A 26,186-nucleotide genomic window follows, 5' to 3' on the forward strand; every position below is an offset into this window, starting at 1 on the left:
TTAATCTTTATTTATTTTTGAGAGAAAGAGAGACAGAGAGAGACAGAGCTCGAGCAGGGGAGGGACAGAGAGAGAGAGGGAGACACAGAATCCAAAGCAGGCTCCAGGCTCTGAGCTGTCAGCAAAGAGCCCAACACAGGGCTTAAACTCACGAACTGTGAGATCATGACCTGAGCTGAAGTTAGACACTTAACTGACTGAGCCACCCAGGCGCCCCTATGCATTTCTATTTTTAATCTTTTGAATAACCTCCATACTGCTTCCCACAGTGGTGTACCAATTTATATTCCCACCGATAGTGCATGAGGGTTCGCTTTTCTTCAGATCTTCACCAACACTTGTTATTTCCTGTCATTTTGATACTTGCCATTCTAACTGATGTAAGAATTCTACCACAATTTTTAAATCCATTCTATACTTTTAGATATTGGGGTTTCCAGTTTTTGGCTACTACTGTTCATAGTACTGCTGTGAATGTTTGTACAAAGTTTTTGGTGTACATATGTATGCTTTCTGTTGGGCAGATACCTGAGAATTGCTGAATCATACAATATATGATCATCTTTAGCAGATAAGGCCAGTTTTCCAAAAGTATTATATCAATATGTATTTCTACTAGCAGCGTATGAGATTTCAGCTGCCATGCATCCTCATCAATACTTGGTATTCTTTTTAATTGTAGTCATTCTACTAAATGTGTGGTGATACCTCATTGTGGTTTTATTTTGCTTTTCCCTGATGACTGTTGAGGTTGAGCACCTTTTTTACATATTTATTGGATACTTGGATTACAGTCTTTTGTTTAGCTTTTCAGGTTTTGTGCCCATTTTCCTAATGCATTTTTTGGTCTCTCTCTCTTTTTTTTTTTAAATGTTTGTTTATTTTGAAAGAGAGAGATAGAGTGAGTGGGGAAGGAGCAGAGAGAAAAGGAGATAGAGAATCCCAAGTAGGTTCTGCCCTGTCAGCACAGAACTGATGCAGGGCCTGAACCCATAGACTGTGAGATCACGACCTCAGCCAAACCAAGAGTCAGACACTCAACCGACTGAGCCACCCAGATACCCCAAGGTCTCTTTCTTAATAATTGTAATTCATTATATATTCTGGATATGAGTCCTTTGTCAGATGTGTAAATATTTTCTCCCAGTCTGTGGCTTGCATTTTAGTTTTTTTCATGGAGTCTTTTCATGGACAGAAGTTCTTAGTTGTAATGCCCATTTATTAGCCTTTTTTTGTGATCCTATTTAAGACATCTTTCCTTATCTTAAGGTCATGAAGGTATTCTGATATCTTTTAGAAGTTTTATTGTTTTACTTTTCACACTTAGATCTATGATCCATCTGGAATTTTTGTTTATGATGTTAAATTTGGGTCAAGATTTTTTTTTTTTTTTAATGTGGATATTCATTGACCTGGGAACATTTTTTGAATAGAGAATCTCTTTGCCAGGCTACTGCGGCATTACCTTTGACATAAATCCAGTGACCATGTATATGTGTGAGTTTCTGTTTTGTTCTGTTTGGTCTATTTTTGTGCCAGTACCACAGTGCCCTAATTATTTAGCTTTATCATCTTAGTATCTGTCTGTATGAGTCCTCTAAATTCACTCTTTTTCAAGATTGACTAGACCTAAATGAGCTGTCTGGTACCACAGCCACTAGCCACACATGGACATTGAGTACTTGAAATGTGGCTGGGGAACTAAATTTTAAATTAAATTTAATTTAATTTTAGTTAAATATAGATTTTAAAAAGGATACTTGATTCAGCTATTGGAAGACATTTTTAAAAAAGATTTTATCTTTAGAGCAGTTTTAGGTTCACAGTAAAATTGAGCATGAGGTACAGAGATTTCCCATGCCTCTTAAAAAAAAAATTTTTTTTTTGATGTTTATTTATTATTGAGAGACAGAGACAGAGCATGAGCAGGGGAGGGGCAGAGGGAGACAAAGAATCTAAAGCAGGTTCCAGGCTCTGAGCTCACAAACCACAAGATCATGACCTGAGCCGAAGTCGGACGCTTAACTGACTTAGCCACCCAGGCACCCCGAGATTTCCCATACCTCTTGCCCTCACACTTACATAGCTTTTCTCAGTAACATTAAGTAATCTTGGAACAACTTAGGAAGGTGAATCTACTTTCTCAACTGTAGATTTTGTGAAGTCTAAGTACAGATTAAATATTTCCAGTGAAAATTTAGCATCCAAATTGAGACATGTTCTAAGTGTAAATTACATACTTAATTTGAAGACATGAAAAAAATAATTAAAAAATTAAAAAAAATTTCATGATTATTTTGAGAGAGTAGGAGAGAGAGAGCATGAGCAGGGGAGGGACAGAGAGAGAAGGGGACAGAGGATCTGAAGTGGGCTCCATGCTGACAGCAGAGAGCCAGATGTAGGGCTCAAACCCATGACCCACAAGATCGCAACTTGAGTTAAAGTTGTGATGCTCACCTGACTGAGCCACTCAGTCGTCCCTAAATTTTTTTTTTTAATTTTTATTTTTGAGAGGGAGAGAGAGAGAGAGACAGACAGACAGACAGACAGACAGAGCTTGAGCAGGGGAGGGTGGAGAGAGAGAGGGAGACACAGAATCTGAAGCAGGCTCCAGGCTCTGAGCTGTCAGGACAGAGCCCAACGTGAGGCTCGAACTCAGGAACCTGAGATCATGACCTGAGCTGAAGTCAGATGCTTAATTGACTGAGCCACCCAGGCGCCCCTGAAAAAAATAAATCTAAAAATCTGAGTACATGTTGATTACTGTTCTTGATGTTAAGAACTGTGAAGGTGGGGCGCCTGGGTGGCGCAGTCGGTTGAGCGTCCGACTTCAGCCAGGTCACGATCTCGCGGTCCGTGAGTTTGAGCCCCGCGTCAGGCTCTGGGCTGATGGCTCAGAGCCTGGAGCCTGTTTCCGATTCTGTGTCTCCCTCTCTCTCTGCCCCTCCCCCGTTCATGCTCTGTCTCTCTCTGTCCCAAAAATAAATAAACGTTGAAAAAAAAAAAAAAAAGAACTGTGAAGGAGCTGAGATTTTATCCTGCTTGCAGGAAACATGTTAGCTTGTCAGGATTTCTTGAATGTTGGCAGAAGACATGAAACTCCTGGGTCAGAGACAAAGAATTTAATTACTCATGGCCCAGCAGGCGATGTGCGTCCTGTATGCCTCCATTCCCCTTGCCCCTCAAGCTCCATGGGGGGTGGTGCAGAGGTTGATCCAGGTGGATGCTGACCTACTCAGTGGTTTTGTTTCACAATTGAAGAACCCTGAACTTAGGAAATCCTATCTTTTATAAGGGAGGTGCAAGGAAATTTTGGCTTTTGACCTGGGAGAGACCTTATTGTACAACAAATATTGTTGGAAAGACTAGAACAAAAGCTGTCTGTTTCTTTACTCACAGGTGTGCAGAAATGTAAAAGATCTATGAAAAATTGTCTTTTAGCAGTTGAAATAATATTTTGGTTATATTGGATTAAATAAAATGTGTGATTGAGATTAACTTCACCTCTTTTAAAAAATGTTTATAACCATGTAGCTCTTAGGGGTGCCTGGGTGGCTCAGTCGGTTAAGCATCTGACTTCGGCTCAGGTCATGATCTTGCAGCTAGTGAGTTCGAGCCCCCAGTGGGCTTTGTGCTGACAACTCAGAGCCTGGAGCCTGCTTCAGATTCTGTGTCTCCCTCGCTCTCTGCCCCTCCCCCACTCATGCTCTGTCTCTCCCTTGCTCAAAAGTGAATAAACACACAAAAAAAATTAAAAATGTAGCTCATAGTGAAATTTAAATTATATATGTTCATATTGCATTTCTTTTGTACAGCACTGCTTTAGGCCATTCTAGGTCCTTTGCATTTCTATATAAATTTCAGAATCAGTTTAGAAATTTCCTCAAAACAAAAAGTGGGGATTTTTAAAAAAGTGAAGTAAAATTTACCTAGAGTGAAATGCATAAATCTTAAATGTATTATTCAAGGAGTTGTAGTAAATGTATTCACTGTTACTTGCACTCAATGAAGATACAGAATGGGGGTTGACAAACTTTTCCTGTAAAGGACCAGATAGTAAATATTTTATGCTTTGTGGGCCGTAGGGTTTCTGCCACATTTTTTCTTGCCTTTTTTGTGTAAAAGCAGCTGTAGATCATATAAATGAACATGGCTGTGTTCCAGTAAAACTTTATTTACAAAAACAGGCAGTGAGCTGGATTTGGCCCATGGTCTAGAGCTTGTTGACTTCTGATAAAGAACATTTCCATCACCCTAGAAAGTCATTCTGCCCCTTTTACTTATTTTTTATATCCTATAGGTTGATCACTGTTCTGATTTCTATTGCCATAGATTAATTTTTCTATCACAATGATTTTATCTGTTCTTGAAGTTCATGAATGCAATTATATAGTATACTCTTTTGTGTCTGGTTTCTTTCACTTACATAATTTTTCAGATTAACTCCTATGATTTCATGTTTTAGCAGTTTTATTGCTGAGTAGTATTCTGTTATATGAATATACCCCAATTTGTTTATCCATTCTCCTTTCAATGGACATTTGAGTTATTTCTAGCTGGTATAATCTTATATTGGTTATTTTGGATATGTTTTCATTTCTCTTGGGTGTGTACCTAGGAATGGCATTTCTGGTTCATATAGTGAGTATAGTTTATAAGAAACTGCCAAACTATTGCCTAAAGTGATTTTACTATTTTATACTCTGAAATAAGTGTGATTGTTCTGGTTGTTATATATCTTTATCAATATGTGGGGTTGTCAAGGTTTTACATTTTAACCATTCTAGTGAATGGAAATGGTATCCTATTGTGGTTTATAAAGTTGCATCTACTGGGGCAACTGGCTGGCTCAGCTGGTAGAGCATGTGACTCTAGATATTGGGGTTGTGAGTTTGAGCCCCACATTGGGTATAGAGATAATAAAAAACCAAATAAACTAAAAAAAAAAGTAAATTTTCGTATACCTAATGACTAACATGTTGAGCAATTTTTCATGTGCTTATCACCATTCATGTATCTTGTCAAGTATTTTTTGATACTCTTCTGTCCCTTTTAAAATTGGGTTGTTGGTCTTATTGGGAGATGTTCTTTAAGTATACTGGAAACAGGTGGGGTTTTTTTTTGTTGTTGTTGTTGTTTTTTGTCATATGTATGTATTGGGAATATTCCTGCAGGAATTTTTCTTTAAGATTTTTTTTTTTTTAATTTAAGTAATCTGTACACCCAACATGGGGCTTGAACTCACAACCTGGAGATCGAGAATCATATGCTTTACTGACTGAGCCAGCCAGGTGCCCCTGGAATTTTTTTAATTAAAAATTCAGATGCAATTCATATTCCATAAAATTCACCCTGTTAAAGTGTACAATTCAGTGGTATTTAGTATATTCACAAAATTGTGGAGACATTACCACTATCTAATTCTGTAACATTTTTACCACCCCCAAAAAGAAACCCAATACTCATTAGCACTCACTACCTATTTCCCTCCTCCACTGCCCCCACCCCTTGGCAACCACTAATTTACTTTTTGTCCCTATGGATTTGTCTGTTGACATTTCCTATAAATGGAATCCTACAATACGTGGTCTTTTGTGTTGGCTTTACTTAACATAATGTTTTTGAGGTTTATTCAAGTTGTAGTATATATCAGTGCTTTATTCCTTTTTCTTAGTTTTTAAATTTTTTAAATTTAAAAAATTTTTTATTTTTAAGTAATCTCTACATGAAATGGGGGGCTCTAACTCATGACCCTGAGATCAAGAGTGGCATGTTCTACCAACTAAGCCAGCCAGGTGCCCCATCATTCCTTATTATGGCTGAATAATATTTCATGGTATGGATGGATATACCTTAGTTTGTTCATCAGTTGATGGACTTTTGGCTTGTCTCCACTTTTTGGTTAATATGAATAATGCTGCTACAAGCATTTCTGTATACATTTTTTGTGTGGACATGTGTTTTCATTTCATGTGAAATGAGCCATGTGTAAACTCTGTTTAAGTTTTTGAGGAATTGTTACTATTTTCCAAAATATCTGCACTATTTTACATACCCATTAGCAATATATGAGGGTTCTAATTTCTCCATACCCTCTTCAACATTTATTATTGTCGTTTTGATCTTCACTCACCTAGTGGGTGTGAAGTGGTATCGTATTGTGGCTTTGATTTGCATTTCCTGATCGACTACTCATATTGAACATCTTTTCATGTATTTATTGACTATTCACATATCTTTGGAGAAATGTCTATTCAAATCCTTTGCTATTTAAAAAATTGGGTTATAAAATTGGGTTGTAAGAATTATATATTCTGGAGCCAAGTTCTCTAGCAGATATGTGATTTGCAAATATTTTCCTCATTCTGTGGGTTGGATTTTAACTTTCTTGATAATGTTTCTTGTATAAAAGTTTTAATTTTGATGAAGTTCAATTTTTTTTCCTTTGGTTGCTTTTGGTGTCATATCTAGGAATCATTGCCTAATTCAAGGTCATGAAGATTTACAATTATGTTTTCTTCTAAGCATTTTATAGTTCTTTACATTTAGGTTTTTGATCCATTCTTACTGGGATTTAGTTGGGATTCAGGAAGTCTGAGTTTCACAGGTTGAGTGTGATGTCCAGACAGGATTGGTCTTAGTAATAAGTCCACACCTACTAGGAGAATAGATCAAAGATTGACAGACTTTTTCTGTAAAGGACCAGATGACAAGTATTTTTGCCCTTGCAGGCCATATGTTCTTTATTGCAACTACTCAACTCTGGTATTGTAGTGTGAAAACAGTCATAGACAATACAGAAACTAGTAGGCATGGCCTGTAGGCCATAGCTTGCAGATCTTTGTACTAGGTAAATATTCATGTGTAGTTTCTTTGAATTTAATATTTACATTTTAAAACCACCTGGAATTTATTTGGTGTGTAGTATGAAGGGATAATTTAATTTCTTCTGTTGTCTCCCAGTTGTCCAAATATCACTTGTTGAAGAGTCTGTTGCTTCCATTGCTTTATTTATTCAACAAATATTTATTGTGTGTCTATCGTATGCCAGGCATTGTAGGTGCTAGGTATATAGCAAATTGAACAGACAGCCTACCTGCTTGTAGTTTGCAGTCTAGTTAAGAGGGATAGACAAGATGGATAACAAAAATATAAGTTAGGTGATAAAAGAACAGTGATAAGATTTGGTATGCTTCCTTCTTTTATTATATATTATGCCATAAAGACTTTTTTGTAAAAGTATCTATTCTATTCATTGATCTTTTGATCATAGTGTTTTACATTTATTTTCACATCTGGTAGGCAAGAACCCCTGTATTAATTTTCACGGTTTTCTAAGGATTTTGGTGGAACTGTATTTAACCTATAAATTGTGAAGAATTGGCGATGTTGGTAAAGTTGTGTGTGTTTCTTTTTTTTTTTTAATTTTTTTTTTTCAACGTTTATTTATTTTTGGGACAGAGAGAGACAGAGCATGAATGGGGGAGGGGCAGAGAGAGAGGGAGACACAGAATCGGAAGCAGGCTCCAGGCTCTGAGCCATCAGCCCAGAGCCTGATGCGGGGCTCGAACTCACGGACCGCGAGATCGTGACCTGGCTGAAGTCGGACGCTCAACCGACTGCGCCACCCAGGCGCCCCAAGTGTGTTTCTAATATTAGGTCTATTTTTCCAAATTTTCATTTAGGCCTTTGAGAAAGATTTTTTTAATATAAATCTTACAAATTGATGATATTGTTCATCTTTATTCTAGACTTTTTATTGTAATGGTATTATCCTTTTTTTTTCTCTTGTATTTTCCAACTGGTTATTGCTAGCTCGTTAGAATGATGAAACCATTAAAATATTTTTCCAGTATTCTCCTTTTTTGCTTAAGAGGGGCATAATCAAACTACTGCATTCTTTAAAACTCCTAAATGGCTTCCTATTGTTTTCAAGGTTAAATTCAACCTGCCTGTCATTGCAAGGCCCTGTGGCACCTGGTTCCTTTATAATTCTCCAGTAGCTCATCTCTTGCCCCATTCTGCTTTCCACTTTACATCTCAGCCGTATTGAACTTGTTTCATTTTCTTTAGTGTGTGCCATGCTCTTATGTTTCAAAGCCTCCTCAGGCTAATGCATCTCATTCCCTTCCTTCCTAACCTGGCTAACTCCTGTTCATCCTTTTGCTCTCAATTGAAACATCATTTCCTCTGAGTACCCTTAACTCCCTAAGCTAGATTACTAGTTTTGGCTGTGATCTCCTAGCATTCTTCTCTTCCCTTTATGTACTATACTGTGTTAGAGTTGTTCATCCACTTGTTTGTATCTCTCCCAGGGCACTGCCAGTATTTTGAGTGCAGTTACTGTGTCTTTCCAGCTCACCACTGATTATATAAGAAGTTTTTAGCAGAGAGCTTTGCACTCTGTAGATGCTTTATAAATATTTGTTTATTTGCTGCTGACTGAATTCTTCTATTTAATAGGTTTTCAACTGATTCTTTTCAGTATAATTAAGTTTTTGAACTTAAATTCATCTTAGTTAAATTTTATGTTGGTATTTTCATCCAGTTTTGTAGCACATTAACATCACCTTGAATCAGGATTGTGATCATTGATGTGTCTTCCAACTTTGTGTCCTCTTCCTATTTGAGGGCTAGGTCATTATGTCTTTATTTAGTGCCAAATGTATTAATATTTTGTTATCAAAGCTCAGAAAGGTATGTATATATAAACCTGGTTTGTCAAAATTCTTAAAAGCCAACTGTGTGAAATATAAGGGTTTTTAGATTCATAGGGAAAGGAATTTCTTTCCTGTAACACTTCATTTTGGGACTTTTAATAGAAAAATCTGCTGCTGGTACATTTTGGAAGTGCCATTTACTAGAAGAGACAGGTTGACCCTAGAATGTAGGCAGGACAGAACTCTGGCAGGGCCCGAGGAGGATGGAGATCCAGGAGGAATGGGTTGGTGTTTGCTCCAGGAGGCTTGAGGACTTCAAATTAGAGGGCCTGAGAGAGGTTTGTGTTTTGATTTTCTGTTGCCTGGCTACGACAAGTGGGAGCACAGCCTTCACTTATCCATAGTATTATGGTTGTTTTAATGAGCGTGACATCCTGGTGGTTTGGGTCACTTAGCTTCAGATCCTGGCTTGGCCGTTCGCTTAAGTTTTCTAACCTTTTAAGTTATTTTAGTTTCTTTATTTGTAAGGAATAATAATAACTACCTCATCTTTTTTGAGAGAAGATAATGTGTAGAAAGTGCTGCCTGTGTGCTAAGTATATAGTAGGCACTTAATAGTGTTAGTTTTCTTTACCTTTCAGAGTTTTGTCATTCATGAATTTTCAAATGAATCCAAGTTTCACAAAGAAAACTTGAAGCTGTTAAAATCAACATAAAGCATATAGCTTTCCTGAGTTATATAAATGCCTCTGGTAGTCTGTTGATTTTGTATAACTTCTTTGATTATTCTACTGCAGTAAACATACATAATGCCTTGAAGTGGTCAGATTCATCACATTGTATTAAGTATTTCTAGATATATAATTTTTAGGAATGAATAATGCAAAAAAATTGTTACCTTGGAGACTCTTTATATTTGTACGGTCATGTGTCATCTTGCATATCTTCGATTCTTTCTTTTAATCATAGGATATTTTTGAGCTTAGAAATCTTTATAGAAGATTTTTGAGCTGAACCCTGCTTTACTGACAAGATATATGTAAAATTTCTGGCCATTAAACCACATCTTTACTGATTCTGAGTATAAAGTTAGAGATAGATTCTCAAAAAATATTTAACTTCAAGTATTAAAAAAAACTTCAGGATGAAGCAGACTTTTAACATGACAGTTTTTTAAATTTTAAATATTTATTTATTTATTTTTAAATTTGTACATGTTTATTTATCTTTGAGAGAGAGAGACAGAGCACAAGTGGGGGAGGGACAGAGAAAGAGGAAGACACAGAATCCGAAGCAGGCCCCAGGCTCTGAGCTTTCGGCACAGAGCCCAATGTGAGGCTTGGACCCATGAATTGTGAGATTGTGACCTGAGCTGAAGTTGGATGCTTCACTGACTGAGCCACCCAGGCACCCCTTTGATTTTTATTTTTTAAGTAATCTCTCCACCCAAGTGAGACTTGAACCCATGACGCTGAGGTCAAGAGTCACATGCTCCATGACTGAACCAGCCGGGTGCCCCTAAAATAACATTTCTTTTTTTTTTTTTTTACATTTATTTATTTTTGAGAGAGATGGAGCACAAGTGGGGGAGGGGCAGAGAGAGGGAGACACAGAATCCAAAGCAGGCTCCAGGCTCTGAGCTGTCAGCACAGAGCCAGACGTGGGGCTTGAACCCACAAGCTGTGAGATCATGACCTGAGTCGAAGTTGGATGGTTAACTGCCTGAGCCACCCAGGTGCCCCTAAAATAACATTTCTTAAAGGAAAAGTGCTTACCTTCTGCTGAAACAGTCTAGTCCACCATTTTCTAAAGTATCTAAACAATATCTTCAGGATATTCTCAACTATCTACCTATGTGTAGAATTAGAAATCCACTCCAATTTAAAGCACCAAAGAATACAAAGGCCATGTATCCCCTATGCTATTATCACTCCAGCTCTATGGAAACAGTGTCAGTACAATTAAGGTTTATAACCTATGTATTAATCAGGGTTTTCTAGAGAAACAGAGCAAATAGAATACACACACACACACACACACACACACACACACACACACATTTAGAAAGAGATTTATTGTAATGAATTGGCTCATACAATTATGGAGGCTGACAAGTGCCAAGATCTATAGTCAGCATGTCGGAAACCCAGAAACCCAGGCAAGTTGGTGGTGTAATTCCAGTCCAAGTCTGAAGGAAGGCCTGTGAACCAGGAGAGCAGATAGTGTAGTTTTATTCTTTCAAGACCAGCAGGCTTAATGCCCAGGAAAAGCCCATATTTCAGTCTAAAGCTCATATTTCAGGAGTCCAAAGACAGGAGAAAACTGATATCCCAGCTTAAAGGCAGGCAGGAATTCTCTCTGACTCAGGAAGGGTCAGCCTTTTTGTTTTATTTAGGCCTTCAGCTGATTGGATGAGGCCCATCCACATTAGGGAGAGCAATTTGCCTTAGTCTACTGATTCAAATGTTCATCTCATCCGGAAGTACCCTCCCACACACATCCAGAATAATGTTTGACCAAATGTATGGGCATCTCATGGTTCAGTCAACTTGACACATAAAATTAACTGTCACAACATATATCAAGACTATTGTTGTCCTCCTCCATGTGTCAACATTTTCCCTCATGTTCTTAACATGTTTGCAGCAGTCCAGGATTCCCCATTTGACAGAGAAAAGTACAAAAGGCAGGAAAGAATGAGTTCTTGTTCTGGTCTCCTTTTAAAGAGCTTTGGGGAACTTGTTGGAATGAGCACTGGGTGTTGTATGTAAGCGATGAATCATGGGTATCTACTCCCGAAACCAAGAGCACACTGTATACACTGTATGTTAGCTAACTTGACAGTAAGTTATATTAAAAAAAAAAAAAAAGCATTGGAGGAAACTTTGGCATAAACTGACTTCCCCTTAGGCATCAGTCCTCATTGGCTAGGATGGTGATCACATGCCCAATCTCCCCAATCCACCATCCGTGGTTGAGAGTCGATTCCAGAGCCCATCCTCCTTCCACCATAATATTCTGCCTCCCTGTTGTACCTGTGGGGACAGATGTTGGCTCTGCCACTACCTGACTATGGGAACATGGACAGGTTACTTACTTAGCCCTTTTGTGCCTCAGTTTCTCTACCTTTATTTCCTTATTTAAAATTTTCTTTATTTTGAGAGAGAGCACGAGCACAAGTGTATGTGAGCTGGGGGAGGGGCAGAGAGAGAGGTAGAGTCAGAATCCCAAGCTGACAGCATATAAGATCATGACCTGAGCTGAGATCAAGGGTCAGACCCTTAGCTGACCGAGCCGCCCCAGCGTACCCCTGACTCTTCACCTTTGAAGATACTGTTAGTACCTATGTCATACGGTAGTTGTGAATATTAAATTAGTTCATATATGTAAAGTACTTAGAAAAGTACCTGGCACTTAGTAAGTACTTAGTAGAGGTCAGCAGTTGTTGCTGCTACTGTTATTAGCCACATGATCTTCATCAGTTTACTTAAGTTGCAGTGCTAACTCTGGTCCAAATTATGGGGATCTTTGAGCTAGATTATTGTTATAGTTTCCTAACTGGTCTCTGCTACTACTTAAGAAAATATAGGTAATAGCTTTTATTTTATTTTATTTTATTTTATTTTATTTTTATTTTTATTTTTATTTTTATTTTTATTTTTATTTTTATTTTTAGAAAGTGAGAGAGAGAGGGAGGGACAGAGGAAGAGGGAGGGAGAGAATTTTAAAAAGGTTCCACACTGAGTGTGGAGCCTGAGGTGGAACCTGATCACAGGATCCTGGGATCATGACCTGAATCGAGTTGGAACCTTAACTGACTGAGCCACCCAAGCACTCCTGTGCTTCATAAACTTTAATGTGTATATGAAATACTCAGGTGTTTTGTTATAATGCAAATTTTGATTCAGACTTCGACGTGGGGCTTGAGATTCTATATTTCTATTAAAGTCTCTGGGAATGCCTAGGCTGTTGGTCAGAGACTCTAGGATATCCCTTTTATTTTCATCACTGTACAGATCACTGTCTGCTCCTTTAATTTTTTGTCTCTTTTCCCCTTGACTGGAGTGAAGGCTCCACAAGGGAAGGAATTTTTAGTGTGTTTTTTTCACTGGTGTCAAGAATAATACCCCAGATGTAGCTGGTTTTCAGCGAACAATGAATGAATGACTGAATGAACAAATTTATCCCTGGATTTTTTAGTTATTTGTATAATAAGATTATTGTGAGGATTAATAAAAATAATTGTCATTACTCTAGTCCATGGCATACGGTGAGTGCTCAAAAAAAGTGAGCAGCTATTGATAGATTTTCCTTCTAAAACTCTTAAATTTTGGTAGTTCTTTAAAACAGTGGTTCTTAACCAGTTTTCACAAACTTGTTTGACAATCCAAAGGAGGCTATAGTATGTTCAGAGATCTTGCCTCAGAAAAAATACACAATTAACACATATACATACCCATAGTTTGTTTTTAATAGGCTCCCAGACCTCCCCACCTCCACCCCGGTCATGAACCATAAATTAAGACCTTGTTTAAAAAAGAACTGTGTGTTCTATAATAGCTCTTGTCAGGGCTATTGGTGACTGTTTGCCTTTTTCCAGTTTCTTTTATAATTGTGCTATGTAGTTGCCTCTTCTTTCTGCATTATATGCTACCATGTGCCATTAAAACCTGTAATTGTAGCTTAGTATTTATTAATGTAGTGAGATTAGTTAAGTGGAGTGTATTAGCTTGTAGACTGCAGAACTTCAGAATTGTTTTCTTCCAAATTGCTCTCCCTGCCAATAGTGCCCCAGCAAACAAACATGGTAAATATTCCCCAAACCTGTGGCATTTCCTGTAAGAAATGGGGCACGAAGTGACATGGGACAAGAAGGGCAAGGATTTTTTTGTAAGCCCAGGGAAAGTGATCTTATTACAGGAAGCAGAGAGGCTGTGGTGGGCAGACTAAACAGATTTTCTGAGAAAAAGCTAAAACTACAAAGGAGATTGTGATGATGCTTGAATGCATTGAACCCAACCGCAGATCTGGGCAGTGCTGGCCATTAAGACACGCAGGCATTTTGAACTGGGAGGCAATAAGAGAAAGGGCCAAGTGATCCAGTTCTACGCTTCATCTTTTGTTTAATATGAAGACCATAGAATCCTGAGGTTATGTTCACTTAAAAAAAAAAAAAAAGGAAATCGGAATAATCACAAATTCACTCAAAGGTTGGGGAAACTTTTTTCCTGGGGTGGAGGGTGGGTAGAAATAATTGTTAAAATACTATCTAGGAAGTCATAAGCACTCAGACAGAAGGACATCATGATATTGACTAAGTCTTGTAGCATGTGAACTATGGAGTGTAGTGAGATCTTCTTAAAACATTTAAGAGAAAATGGTAAAATCAGGTACAAATTGAGGCATTAGAACAGTGCAGGCTTTATGGGCCTCTAAAATTTTCCATTTATGTTTGTAGATCACTGTGTGGATCTTCAGAATGGCATTTTCCCACTGTCCATTTGGAGTACAATAAGACAAATTAATACAAATCAAAATAATATGGCAGCAGCATCCCATAATTTGTGTACACTGATGTAGTAACAGATTTAATTTAGTGCAGCTTTTGAGAAGTCTTTTGTGTTTCAATTTATACAGCTGCTCTCCAGGCCCAAGCTGGCCAATCTCTCAGCCTTGAGTGTCTTGTCTGATTCTCTCTCTCTTTTTTAGACGTTTTTTTTTTAAGATCAGTTAAAAAAAAGATCAATTTTAGGTTCACAGCAAAATTGAGAAGAAGGTACAGAGATTTCCCACATTCCCCCTTGCCCCCCACATGTATTGATGCCCCTATTATCAATATCCCTCACCAGAGTGGTGCATTTATAAGAACTGATGAACCTACATTGATTCATAATAATTACCTAAAGTCCATTTGGGTTCACTCTTAAACAATGGGCATGTATGTATGTATATATAAGGACATGTATCCATCATTATAGTATTATACAGAGTGTTTTCACCACCCTGAAAATACTCTGTGCTCTATTCCCTCCTCCCTGCCTCCCCAACCCTTTGTCTACTATGGATCTTTTTATTGTCTCCATAGATTTGTCCTTTCCAGAATGTCATATAGTTAGACTATCTGACCTTACAATATGCAGCTGTTTCAAATTGGCTCTTTCCCTTAGTTATATGCATTTAAGTTTTGTCCATGTGTTTTCATGGCTTGATAGCTAATTTCTTTTTAGTGCTGAATAATATTCTATTGTCTAGATGTACCAATTTATTTGGCCATTTGCCTATTGAGGGACATCTTGATTGCTTCCAAGTTATGGCAGTTATGAATACAGCTCCTGTGAACATCTGTATGCAGGTTTTGTGTGTGTGTGTGTGAATTTAAGTTTTCAATTCCTTTAGTTAAAAACCAGGGAACATGATTGCTAGATCATATGGTAACAGGTTTAGTTTTGCACGAAACTGCCGAACAGTCTTCCCAAGTGGTTGTACCATTTTGTATTCCCACCAAGAATGAATGGGAATACATTCTTGCTCCATATCCTGGCCAGCATTTGTTAGTGTTCTGAATTTTGTCCATTCTAATAGGCGAATAGTGGTGTCTTATTATTTTGCCTTGCATTTCCCTGATGACATATGTGTAGATTTTTTCCTATGCTTCTTTGCCATCTGTATATTTTCTTTGGTGAGATGTCTTTGGCCCATTTTTAAATTGGATTGTTTTCTTGTTATGAGTTTTAAGAGTTCTTTGTATATTTTGTAGAACAGTCCTTTATCAGATGGGTCTTTTGCAAATATTTTCTCCTGTTCTGTCTCTTGTCTTCCAATGACACCATGGCATTGACTTTCGCAGAAATTTTAGATTTTAATTGAAGTCCAGCGTATCAATTATTTCTTTCATGGATTGTGCCTTCAGTGTTGTATCTAAGAAGTCATCACCATAACTCAAGAGTATATAGGTTTCTTCTATGTCTTTTTACAATTCTCCTATGTTACCTTCTAGGAATTTGATAGTTTTGTGTTTTACATTTAAGTCTGTGATCCATTTTGAGTTAATTTTTTGTGAAGGGTATATGGTCTTGTACATTTTTCTTGAGATTTCTTCTTTAACACATATGTTAGAAGTGTATTGTTTAATCTCCATATGTTTTAGAATTTTCCTGTTACTTTTCTGTTACTGATTTGTGGTTCAATGAGTTGTTGTCTAGAGCAGACATTATATGATTTCAGGTCTTTTAACTTTGTTAAGATGTGTCTAATGGCCTAGAAGTAGTCTGTCTTGGTGAATGTTCCATGTGAGCTTGGGAAGAATGTGTATTCCCCTGTTGGATGAAGTATTCTATAAATGTCAGTTAGGGCAAGTTGATTGTTAATGTTGAGTTCAGTATGCCCTTACTGAGTTTTTTGCCTGCTGGATCTGTCCACTTCTGCTAGGGAGATGTTAGAATATCTGGCTATGATAGTGAATTCATCTATTTCTCCTTATATTTCTGTCAATTCTAGCATCCTATAGTTTAGTTTGATATTCTGCTATTAGGTGCATATGCATTAAGGATTGATTCTTCTTGGAGAACTGACTCTTTTATCATTATGTAATATAATGCCCTTATTTATCTCTGATAACTTTTCTTGCTTTGAAATCTGCTGTGTCTAAATTAATACAGCTACACCTGCTTTCTTTAGTGTTAGGGTATATATTTTTCGCCATTCATTTACTGTTAATCCATGTCTTTATATTTAAAGTGAGTTTCTTGTAGACAACATACACTTGGGCCTTGTGTGTTTTGATCCACTCTGACCATAACTGTCTTTTAATTGATGCATTTATATCATTGATCTTCAAAGTGATTATTGATATAGTTGGATTAGTATCTACATGTTTGTTATCTTCTAGCTGTTGCCATTGTTCTTTGTTCTTGTTTTTGTTGACTTCTCTTTTTCTGTGTTTTGTGGTTTTAACTGAGTGTTTTATGATTCCATTTTCTCTTTCTTAGCCTGTCAGTTATATTTCTTTTTACATTTTGTAGTATACCTTCACAGCTGATCCAAGTCCACTTTCAAATAACACTACACCACTTCAAAGGTAGTGCAAGGACCATGTTATAATAACAAAATAATCCCAACTGCTCTCTTCTGTTCCTTGTATTATTGTTGTCATTTATTTCACTTATATATAAGCATGCATAAACATGTATATGACCTATGCCTAAGCATAAATGATTGAATACATTGTTGCTATTATTTTGAACAAATTGTTATGTGTTAAATCAATTAAGAATAAAGAAAGTAGGGGCGCCCAGGTGACTCAGTCGGTTGAGCGTCCTACTTTGGCTCAGGTCATGATCTCACATTTAATGGGTTCGAGCCCTGCATCAGGCTCTGTGCTGACAGCTCAGATTTAGAAGATTTAGAAGCCTAAGGGGATTTTTTTCCTTTATTGACACTAAGAACTTGGTTGAGCTCCTGGAGGTAAAATTCAGGAAAGTATGGGAGCCCCTCTATGCTGGTTACCCCTGGAGTTTTTAAATCTTGAGTTGTTCACATTGAGCTTCTAGCAATTTGTCAAATAAGTTCAGGTTTTCCTACCCTGGCACTGGTTCCTGGGATGGTTTCCACTTGTGAGTCTCTGCTCCGGTAAGCGATTATTCCCTGTATTTGCCTGTGTTTCTCTTTAATCTTAGGGGCAGTGGTTTGCCCTGCATCCTCCCTTGTCCTATGGATCTGGGAAGAGATGTTTTTTCAGTCTGCTTAGCTTTTTCTTTTTTTTTTTTTTTCTTTTTTTTTTTTCAACGTTTTTTATTTATTTTTGGGACAGAGAGGAACAGATGAACGGGGGAGGGGCAGAGAGAGAGGGAGACACAGCATCGGAAACAGGCTCCAGGCTCTGAGCCATCAGCCCAGAGCCTGACGCGGGGCTCGAACTCACAGACCGCAAGATCGTGACCTGGCTGAAGTCGGACGCTTAACCGACTGCGCCACCCAGGCGCCCCTCTGCTTAGCTTTTTCATTGTTAGGATAGACTGGCAACTTTCAGGCTCCTTGCATGTGGAACTGGATAACTGCTATTTCTCTTTTTATGCCTGCTAACTAGCTGAAGTGATGTCTTATCTTCAGTGTGCCTTGGTTCTCTTTTTTGAAAAATGCAGGTGAAGTATATATACTACTAAATAAAGATGTTAGGCTACTGAAAAATCAGAAGCAAAGAACTTAAGCCTCTCTATGGACCAAGAGAAACAACGTACATTGCCCACAGTCCTGATCTTTCTAATGACTACCTTTAAAAATCAGATATTTTATGATTGTGAAAAGGAATATGAAGACTGAAGAGTAGCTCCTGGATTTGGCAATAGTAGGCCTTGGGTGAATTTAGCAGCATCTGTCTCAGTAGAACCTTGACCACAATGGGTTGAGAATTGAGCAAGATGTGAGGTAGTGGCCAGAAGAAGTAAAGGTAATCAAGTGGTTTGGCTTGTGAAGGAAAGGAGGAAGAACAGATGTCTTATGACTGGTTTTGTCGTTAGTATGTAATTTGAAGATAAGAAAGGGTTGAATCGGTATGAAGAAGCTGGTAGAGAGGGGAAGGTTGATGATATAATACAGAGGTGGTTAGTGAAGAGAATGACATCTCTGGAAAGGTAGGAAGGGAGGGGATTCAAGAAATATTTCATAAGCACCAGTTATGCCCCAGGCACTGTTCACTGGGGAATATACAGCATTAAACAAAACAACAAAAATTCCTGTCCTCAAAGAGCATATACCCTGGGGGGAAACAAACAAACAAACAAACAAACACACACTCTTGGTGGGGAAGGCAGACAGAAAACAAAAAGGTAAATAAGTATAATATATGGCATTTAATATAACTAAATCTAGTAGTTTTGGGCACATATTTAGGTCACATACATATAGTAAAATATGAAAAATACCAGAGTATGTCATGCATATTTTTCTTTTTAAACCATTTATACTCTTACTAAATGTCTTATTTCATGAAAATTGTTTTTCAGTTATTTATACATGAGTGAATATTGGATCATGATGATTAAAGAGGGTTCAAAAATTTGAAAGCCTCTGATTAGAGAACAAGGAGGCATTAATATCCTTGATGGAATGAGAAACAACTCTTAGGCTAAGGAAAGAGAAAAGGATGGGGTAAATACAGGTGAGTTTGGAGGTTTTGGTGGTAGGGAGCTGAGGGACTTTGAAGGGTGGTGAGGTTCTGTGAGGGAGAGATTAGGCTGGCAGAGGCTGGAAGAGAAGGATGTCCAGCCAGGGAATCTGTATGAACAAAGGCACTATGAAATGAAAGAATGGATTTGAGATGTGCTGAGTAATCCACTTGACTAGAAGACAACTCCCATTACTGAATCTCCCTTTGCATTTTCCATTTAACCAGCTTCCTGACATTTCTACTACTGCCCGTCCCAATTTAGGCCTTTATTATTTCCCACCCAGAATAGTTTCGTGACCAGTTTCTCTGTACCCAGATTTCTTTCACTTGCTAGTGCCAGTTGATCTGATACATTACTGCTGCATTTTTTTTTGCCCCTCCACCCCCACTTAAAACTAAAAAAAAAAAGCAACCTTGATATTCTCTATTACCCTGTTACCCATTACATGTGATGGATGCTCAATCGTTTCTTGTATCAGTGGATGCCTTTTGGAGAGTAGAGGGAGAGCAGTCTGGAAATGCAGACTGGGGCCCTGTTCTGGATTTCTCGAACCCCTGAATGAGGATACTGTGTTTGGGGATTCCCAAGACTACCTCCAGGTTTGGTGACTTGCTGGGAGAATTCACAAGACTCAGCATATAGTCGCGCTCACGGCTGTGATTTATTACAGTAAAAGGATACAAACACAGTACAGCAAAGGGGAAAGGCACGCAGGGCAAAATCTGGAAGAAATTAGGTGCAAGCTTCCAAGAGTCTTCTCCCAGTGGAGTCACATAAGACATACTTGGTTTCTCCAGTAATGAATTGTGACAACAGATATGAAATGTTGTCTGTTAGGGAAGCCCCATAGAGACTCAATGCTTAGGGTGGAGTGGGGATGGTCACATAGCTACTTATTGCATAGCATGTACTAACATTCTATATGCGTAGAAGGAAACTAGGTGTTCAGCCTAAGCCACGTTGCTTATACATGGTATAAACGGTTCAGGCACAGTGAGTCACTCTTTCCATTTCTGGGAATGGTGGGAACCCTCTTGGAATCCAAGTTCCCAGCCAAGGGCCCACCGTGTAAGCAGACCTTTCCAAGGACAGTAATCTCAGGCCTGCTGTGCTCACTCTTTTCTGTACACTGTTTGTACTTAATGTGATTCTATAAGGTGGAAAAGTGGTTTCAGGGCTGCTTTAGAAATGGGGGTGGTACAGTTGTAGAAATAAAGGAGTTGTGAAGAGGGTGGGATTTTGTGCTCTCCTCCCACTTTTCTCTTTAATAAATTTAGGATTCCATGGAATGTTTTGTATGTAAAAAACACAAAACAACAAAAAACCCCCACAATGCTGCTGTTAAAATTATGTTTGAAAACCATCCTTTAAACAAGGAGATGAATTTCAAGGTAAATATTGATAAAATCACATTTGGATTTTAGCAAGATCATTTCTATAGTTGATGGAAGATAATTTAGAGATTGTGGTAAATTTGGGGTCAGTGGAGGTGATCAGAGGCAGGGAGGCCAAGCCAGAGATCATGAGAGTCCCAGCTAGGGTGGTGATATGAGGAAGAGTGGGAGGGGATGGATTAGAGTATTTGCCATATAAGAGGAGTAGTATGGACGGATGATTGGCTGAGGACCTGGTTGAAGAGCAAGATAGAAGTTTTTTATTCTTTTCCATGAAAATCCAGTAGGTGGTCCGGAGCTGATTTGGCAGCTTAACATTGTTGGAGAACTTTGCTCTGCTTTGCTCAGCATTCTGCGGGCCTCTTCTTGCCAGGCTGGCTTTTCCAGCTGCAGTCCCTATACTTACATGCCAGTTAGAAAAAGGGGAGGGGGAGCAGGAGCAGTTTGCCCTTTCTCTGTAAGGGCATCCACCAGAGCTGCTTGTTTCAGGTTACATCCCATTGGTTAGAAACGGTCCTATGGCTGTGCCTGGCTGCTTGAGAGGCCAGAAATGGGTTATTTAACTGGGCAGTCTTGTACCCAGCTAAAACTTTTATTCAGAAAGGAAGAAGAGCTGTTAGAAGACAGCCCTGCCCTATCCCCAACATTTGTGATTTATTTAGAATTTTTTTTTCCTCTCTTGGGAAAAAGATGGAAATAACCTTGACTGTTCATTTTTTCCCCAAGGTAAGTAATTTTCATGTTACTGAAACAAAGGAAACATGGTATTCAATGAAATGAGAACAATACTCACAGTGTGTCTTTGCAAAAGTTTTGTCAGACGCAAAGATGGGCACAGCCCTATCTAAAAATGTGCCGGGTTGCTGCTGTTTATTGTTGCTTTTACAAAATAGGGAGAGAGATAGTCAATATTATAATTTTGTATGGTGATGGGTGGTGACCATCTATTGTGGTGAGCATTGCATGAGGTATAGAATTATTGAATCACTATGTTGTCCACTTGAAACTAATATAACATTGTATCTCAATTATACTTCAGTAAAAGAATAAATAAAAATAGAAAGGGAGTTTCTGCTCACTGAAACCTGCCCCAGATAAATAGTTATGACTGATCTTGCCACGGTCAGTCATTTCTCTCCCAGGAGAAGCTAAAAAAAGGATCAGAAAACCTCACTGCTTTGAAACAGACACTCTATTGTGTTTCACCTCTTTGTGTCCAACTTAAAAGTTGTGGAAAAGGGAAGGAATCTTATAAGCAGAGGGCTGAAATCAATGTGGTAATATATGAATGCTGTGTGATTTTGGAGAATAAAGAATAAAGGGACAGTAGAAAACACTTTGTGACTAGTCTCTGTGTCTCTGCCTTGGTACTCAAGAGCCAGAATTAGGCCTAATTCAGAGGGGCCAGCCCTGCTGCGGGGAAGGATCTGATGAACCGAAGTGGCTTGTTTAATGGAGTAGAGATAAAGCAGAGACTCTGTGGCAGGTTAGGTTTTTAGAAGAGGGGTTACAGTGATAGCTTATGGGGTTTGCAGTTTATTCCTTTTTGTTTTATTGTTTTAATTTTTTTTTAATGTTTATTTTGAGAGAGGGAGAGACAAGAGTGTGAGCGGGGCCAGGGCAAAGAGAGAGGGAGACACAGAATTCAAAGCAGGCTCCAGGCTCTGAGCTGTCAGCACAGAGCCAGACATGGGGCTTGAGTCCACGAACCGTGAGATCACAACCTGAACAAAAGTCGGATGCTTAACCGACTGAGCCACCCAGGTGCCCCTATTTTAGTTTTTTAAATGTTTACTTATTTTGAGAGAAAGAGTGTGAGCAGGGGAGGGGCAGGGAGAGAGAGAATCCCAAGCAGGCTCTACGCTAGCAGCTCAGGGGCCCCATCTTGCAAACTGTGAGATCATGACTTGAGCCAAAATGAAGAGTTGGACGCTTAACTTACTGAGCCACCCAGGTGCCCCTACTCATTTTTATTAAAAGGAGATGATTATATTTATTGAACAGAATGTGTTTTAATCAAAATGAGATTTACAATAACTGCTCACATATACATACTTATAACAGAAAGGTTTTAATGTGACCATTAAGAAACCTGTGGAGTATTATGAAATACTTTCCTTTAAGAAAGTCTAAAGTTGTATATATTTTTTGTTTATAGCCTATACAGTCCAGACACCTGAGATTATGTCTCCAACTGCGACTACAGAGGTTTATTCAAAAGCTTTGGCTGTTTGCCATGGACCACTGGACCACTATGACTTTCTGATCAAAGCTCATGAGCTAAAGGATGATGAACATCAAAGAAGAGTCATACAGTGTTTGCAGAAATTACACGAGGACCTTAAAGGATATGATATAGAGGCAGGAGGTCTTTTTTCAAAGGTAAGATTTGTGTGATATTAAAGATCAAACAGTTAAAAGTGTAGGCATTTTATAAAATGGATTAAGTGCAGTTAGTACAATCATTAAACCGCTTCAAGATTTCTCACCAGTTCCTTTAAACAAGCTCTGTTGGATCTCCATTCCTGATCTCTTGATGCTCCATAGCTTTCTTTTACCTTTGGCAGGGGGGATTCAGATAGCTTCATATTTAGGTAATGACTGATGCAGTCTAGTCCAAATGATAGCTGTGCAATTCAAATACTTCCTCTGTCTCTAGCTCAGGCCTGTCCCAGGACCAGCAGTGCAGAAGGCGGAGTGATTTGTTCTTCCCCTTTCTCCCCTCCTCCTCCTTTCTCTGCTTGCCTGGCTTCTCCAGGGTCAGGATGAGAGGGAAGGAAGATTACAGAAAAACAGTGGAGTCTTCAGTGACCAGTTAAAAGCTTTTGGTGTGGTAGACACTGACATGCTAGATCTTTGTTGAGGGGCACAATGGGGGGTTCTTTTGGACCCTGGGGGACCTCCCCACTGCTCCATTTTTGGATCTCTTAGGACTCTAGTTGAATACCTTGCAACATTGCTTTCTGCTGCCTCCCCTTGCCTTTACACTTGACCTTCTTGAGTAGGCTCCTTTCAGGACAGCTCTAGCCAGGACACCTTTTATGGTGTCCACTTAGGCCACAGGGAGAATAACATCTCCTTTCTCTAATCCATACTCCAGCATCAGTAACCCTCTTGGGAACACGTGTCAAGTATTTCCATGAACACTTCAATAGCCTGCTTTGGTAACTGCCTGTGGATTTCCTCACCTAAACAAGCATCCAGCTGAGGAGGGGGATATCCTCTTGTTATATGCTCAATCCTGGTCTTTTTGGATGCTTCTCTTGGGACTACCTGCTCTTAGCATGAGGTTTATCTGGGGGAAATAGATGCCACAGCATTCCTTACTTAGTTAACAGCTTTCTACCTTGATTACTTCAGTTACACTTTGTTTTTAGAAATATTTTTGCCTTTTGTTTTTCTTTTTGAAGTAATTCCTGCATGGGTATGACTAATACTCTCTTTAGAATGTAGGGAAACCTATTTCTCCTTGTCCTTAGCTTTGAGCTTTTGCTGAAATTCTGAACCAACAGGAAAACTCCCATTCCTTATTCCATTATAATGTTTATTTATTTTTGGGAGAGAGGCAGAGACAAAGCATGAGCAGGGGAGGGGCAGAGAGAGAGGGAGACACAGAATCCAAAGCAGGCTCCAGGCTCTGAGCTGTCAGTGCAGAGCCTGACACGGGGCTCAAACCCACAAACTGTGAGATCATGACCTGAGTCAAAGTTGGATGCTTAACCAACTGAGCCACGCAGGCACCCTTTTTTTTTTCTCTAAGTGTTTATTTATTTATTTTGAGAGAGACTGAGAGAGTGGGGGAGGGGCAGAGAAAGAGAGGGAGAGAGAGAATCCCAAGCAGTCTCCGAGCAATCAGTTTGGAGCCTGATCCAGGGATAGATCTCACAAACTGTGAGATCATGACCTGAGCCGAAGTGGGATGCTTAAACAACTGAGCCACCCAGGCGCCCCTCCTTATCCCATTATAGAAGCCATTGTCATCAGCAGTGTCATCTTCAAATTATGAGAGATATTAATAGTAATAAGAATTAGAGTATGGCTCAACCAGACAAACTAGTTTTCTTTTAACTGACTGGCCAAACCATCTCCCCCTGACCAACACAAATATTCTATTACCATGAGGCCTTTAGAGAAAGGTTCAGTATAACGTATGTTAGTAGTACTTTATTTAAAAACTCTAGGGGCATTTGGGTGGTGTAGTTGGTTAAGCATCTGACTCTTGATCTTGACTCAGGTCATGATCTCATGGTTCGTGAGTTTGAACCCCACATCGGGCTCTGTGCTGATGGTGGAGAGCCTGGTTTGGATTCTGTCTCTCCTTTTCTCCGCCCCTCCCCTGCTTGTGCACACACACACACACACACACACACACACTCTCTCTCTCTCTCTCTCTCTCTCTCTTTCTCTCTCTCTCAAATAAATTTAATAAAACCTGTAATCAAAGTAATTTTACTTAAAAAAGTCTTTAGAGTATACTTAGTTTTATTTTTATGGAAAGAAAAAGGCTGTCATTGTATAAATGTCTTTTGGTTAAATGGAGTAGGGATTCATTTAGGTTACAGAAAGAAATGGAGATTTAGAGCAAGACTACATATGCAAATAACAATGAAGGGCATCTCCCTCATATGGCCAGGCCTCAGCCGGCTTTACATCAGTGGCTCTGAAAGCGGCCAATGACTTGATTGGCGGTAGTAACACGTTCTTTCTGATTCTTCCTCCATTCCTCTGCCGTTCATGTCATTGACTTACTTTGTTGTTCCTTTCCCCCGTGTCCATTTCCATTTCTGTTTGTTCTACCAGCTTATTAACTCTCTTCCTGTATCAGTGGTTTAAATTCCTGGGTAAGAACCTGATAGGACATCCAATCACTTTATCCCTGTTTGGGCAGAGCTTTCATACCGGGTTTTTCAGAGGCCACCAGCCAGGGTACAGATCATATCTCTGCCTTAGGTACCATCCAGGGCTCCCATAAGTGTGCTGATTTCCCCCTAGAAGTAGACTGTGAGTGTGGTGGCCAGTATGATTGGCCAGTCCAGCACAATGGTTATAGGAAGTAATAATGAGTTATCCCTTTAGATGGCCACCCCTTCTTTTTCCAATATTTCCAAAAGTCTATAGGTGAGTAAAGAACTAAAAAGTTTGGAAAATGTAGACTGCTTATGTACTGTGCACCTAATTATAGTTTGTAATACAGATGGTCTTCCAAATAAAATATTGGCGTAGTTATGTGTCATAGCCAGGAAACAGGATGTTTTACTTAACTGGGTTTTTGGCTATCTGAGAGTTAAATTGCTTTCATGAATGTTCTATTTTGTTCTGTTTCTAGTCCTTTCTCTCCCTTTTAGAAATACAGTCCTTTTTTTTCCTCCTCCCCATTCTGTATCATCCTTGGGGCTCAACTTACTGTGAGTGGTGAACTCACATTCAGTGAAAAGTATCCTTTAATCATTAAAGTATCTGGTTGCCAATGCAACATGGTTTTTTTTTTTTTTTTTTTTTTTTTTTTCCTTTAAAATTGTTGTTTGGCTCTTTTTAGGGGTATTCTCCCACATTTTGTCTTTTGATTTCTGAATTGGAAGTGATGCGTCTGCCTAGTAAATTGATAGCTATTTAGCAATATGTAAATGTAATATTTAGTATATAGGATCCCTGGTTTTAAGGTGTAGTTGTAATCTTATAGAAGTAAGAGATTAGACATCTCGGTAGTTTTAAACACATCTACTGAAATCTTATATTTGTTAAATCCTAATGCATCCGTGAATAGTCTTTTGTAGACAAATCAACATCTCTTTGTGATGGTATTTGTCCTGTAGTTCCTTAAGCTTGCCGAATCTTTAACATTGAAAAAGACCCCAACATCTAACATAATTTGAATAAAACATATATAAAAGCTTTAGTTTTTTTTGTTTTTTTTTTTTGTTTTTAAAGAGCTAGAAGTTTATTGAATAGAGGAGACGGGGTTCTTC

General features: G+C 38.7%; 1 protein-coding gene across 2 annotated transcripts in view; it reads left to right on the plus strand.

The window, feature by feature from the left end:
• Positions 1–26,186, plus strand: part of AFG1L (AFG1 like ATPase) — a 203,576-nt gene that overhangs the window by 13,006 nt on the left and 164,384 nt on the right. For both annotated transcript variants that reach the window (XM_043592064.1, XM_043592063.1), the window contains exon 3: positions 22,379–22,602. In XM_043592064.1, coding sequence (XP_043447999.1) covers positions 22,379–22,602 — 224 coding nt within the window. The remainder of the gene's footprint in view (positions 1–22,378; positions 22,603–26,186) is intronic.

The sequence above is a fragment of the Prionailurus bengalensis genome, chromosome B2 (assembly GCF_016509475.1).
Source record: "Prionailurus bengalensis isolate Pbe53 chromosome B2, Fcat_Pben_1.1_paternal_pri, whole genome shotgun sequence".
Lineage (NCBI taxonomy): Eukaryota > Metazoa > Chordata > Mammalia > Carnivora > Felidae > Prionailurus > Prionailurus bengalensis.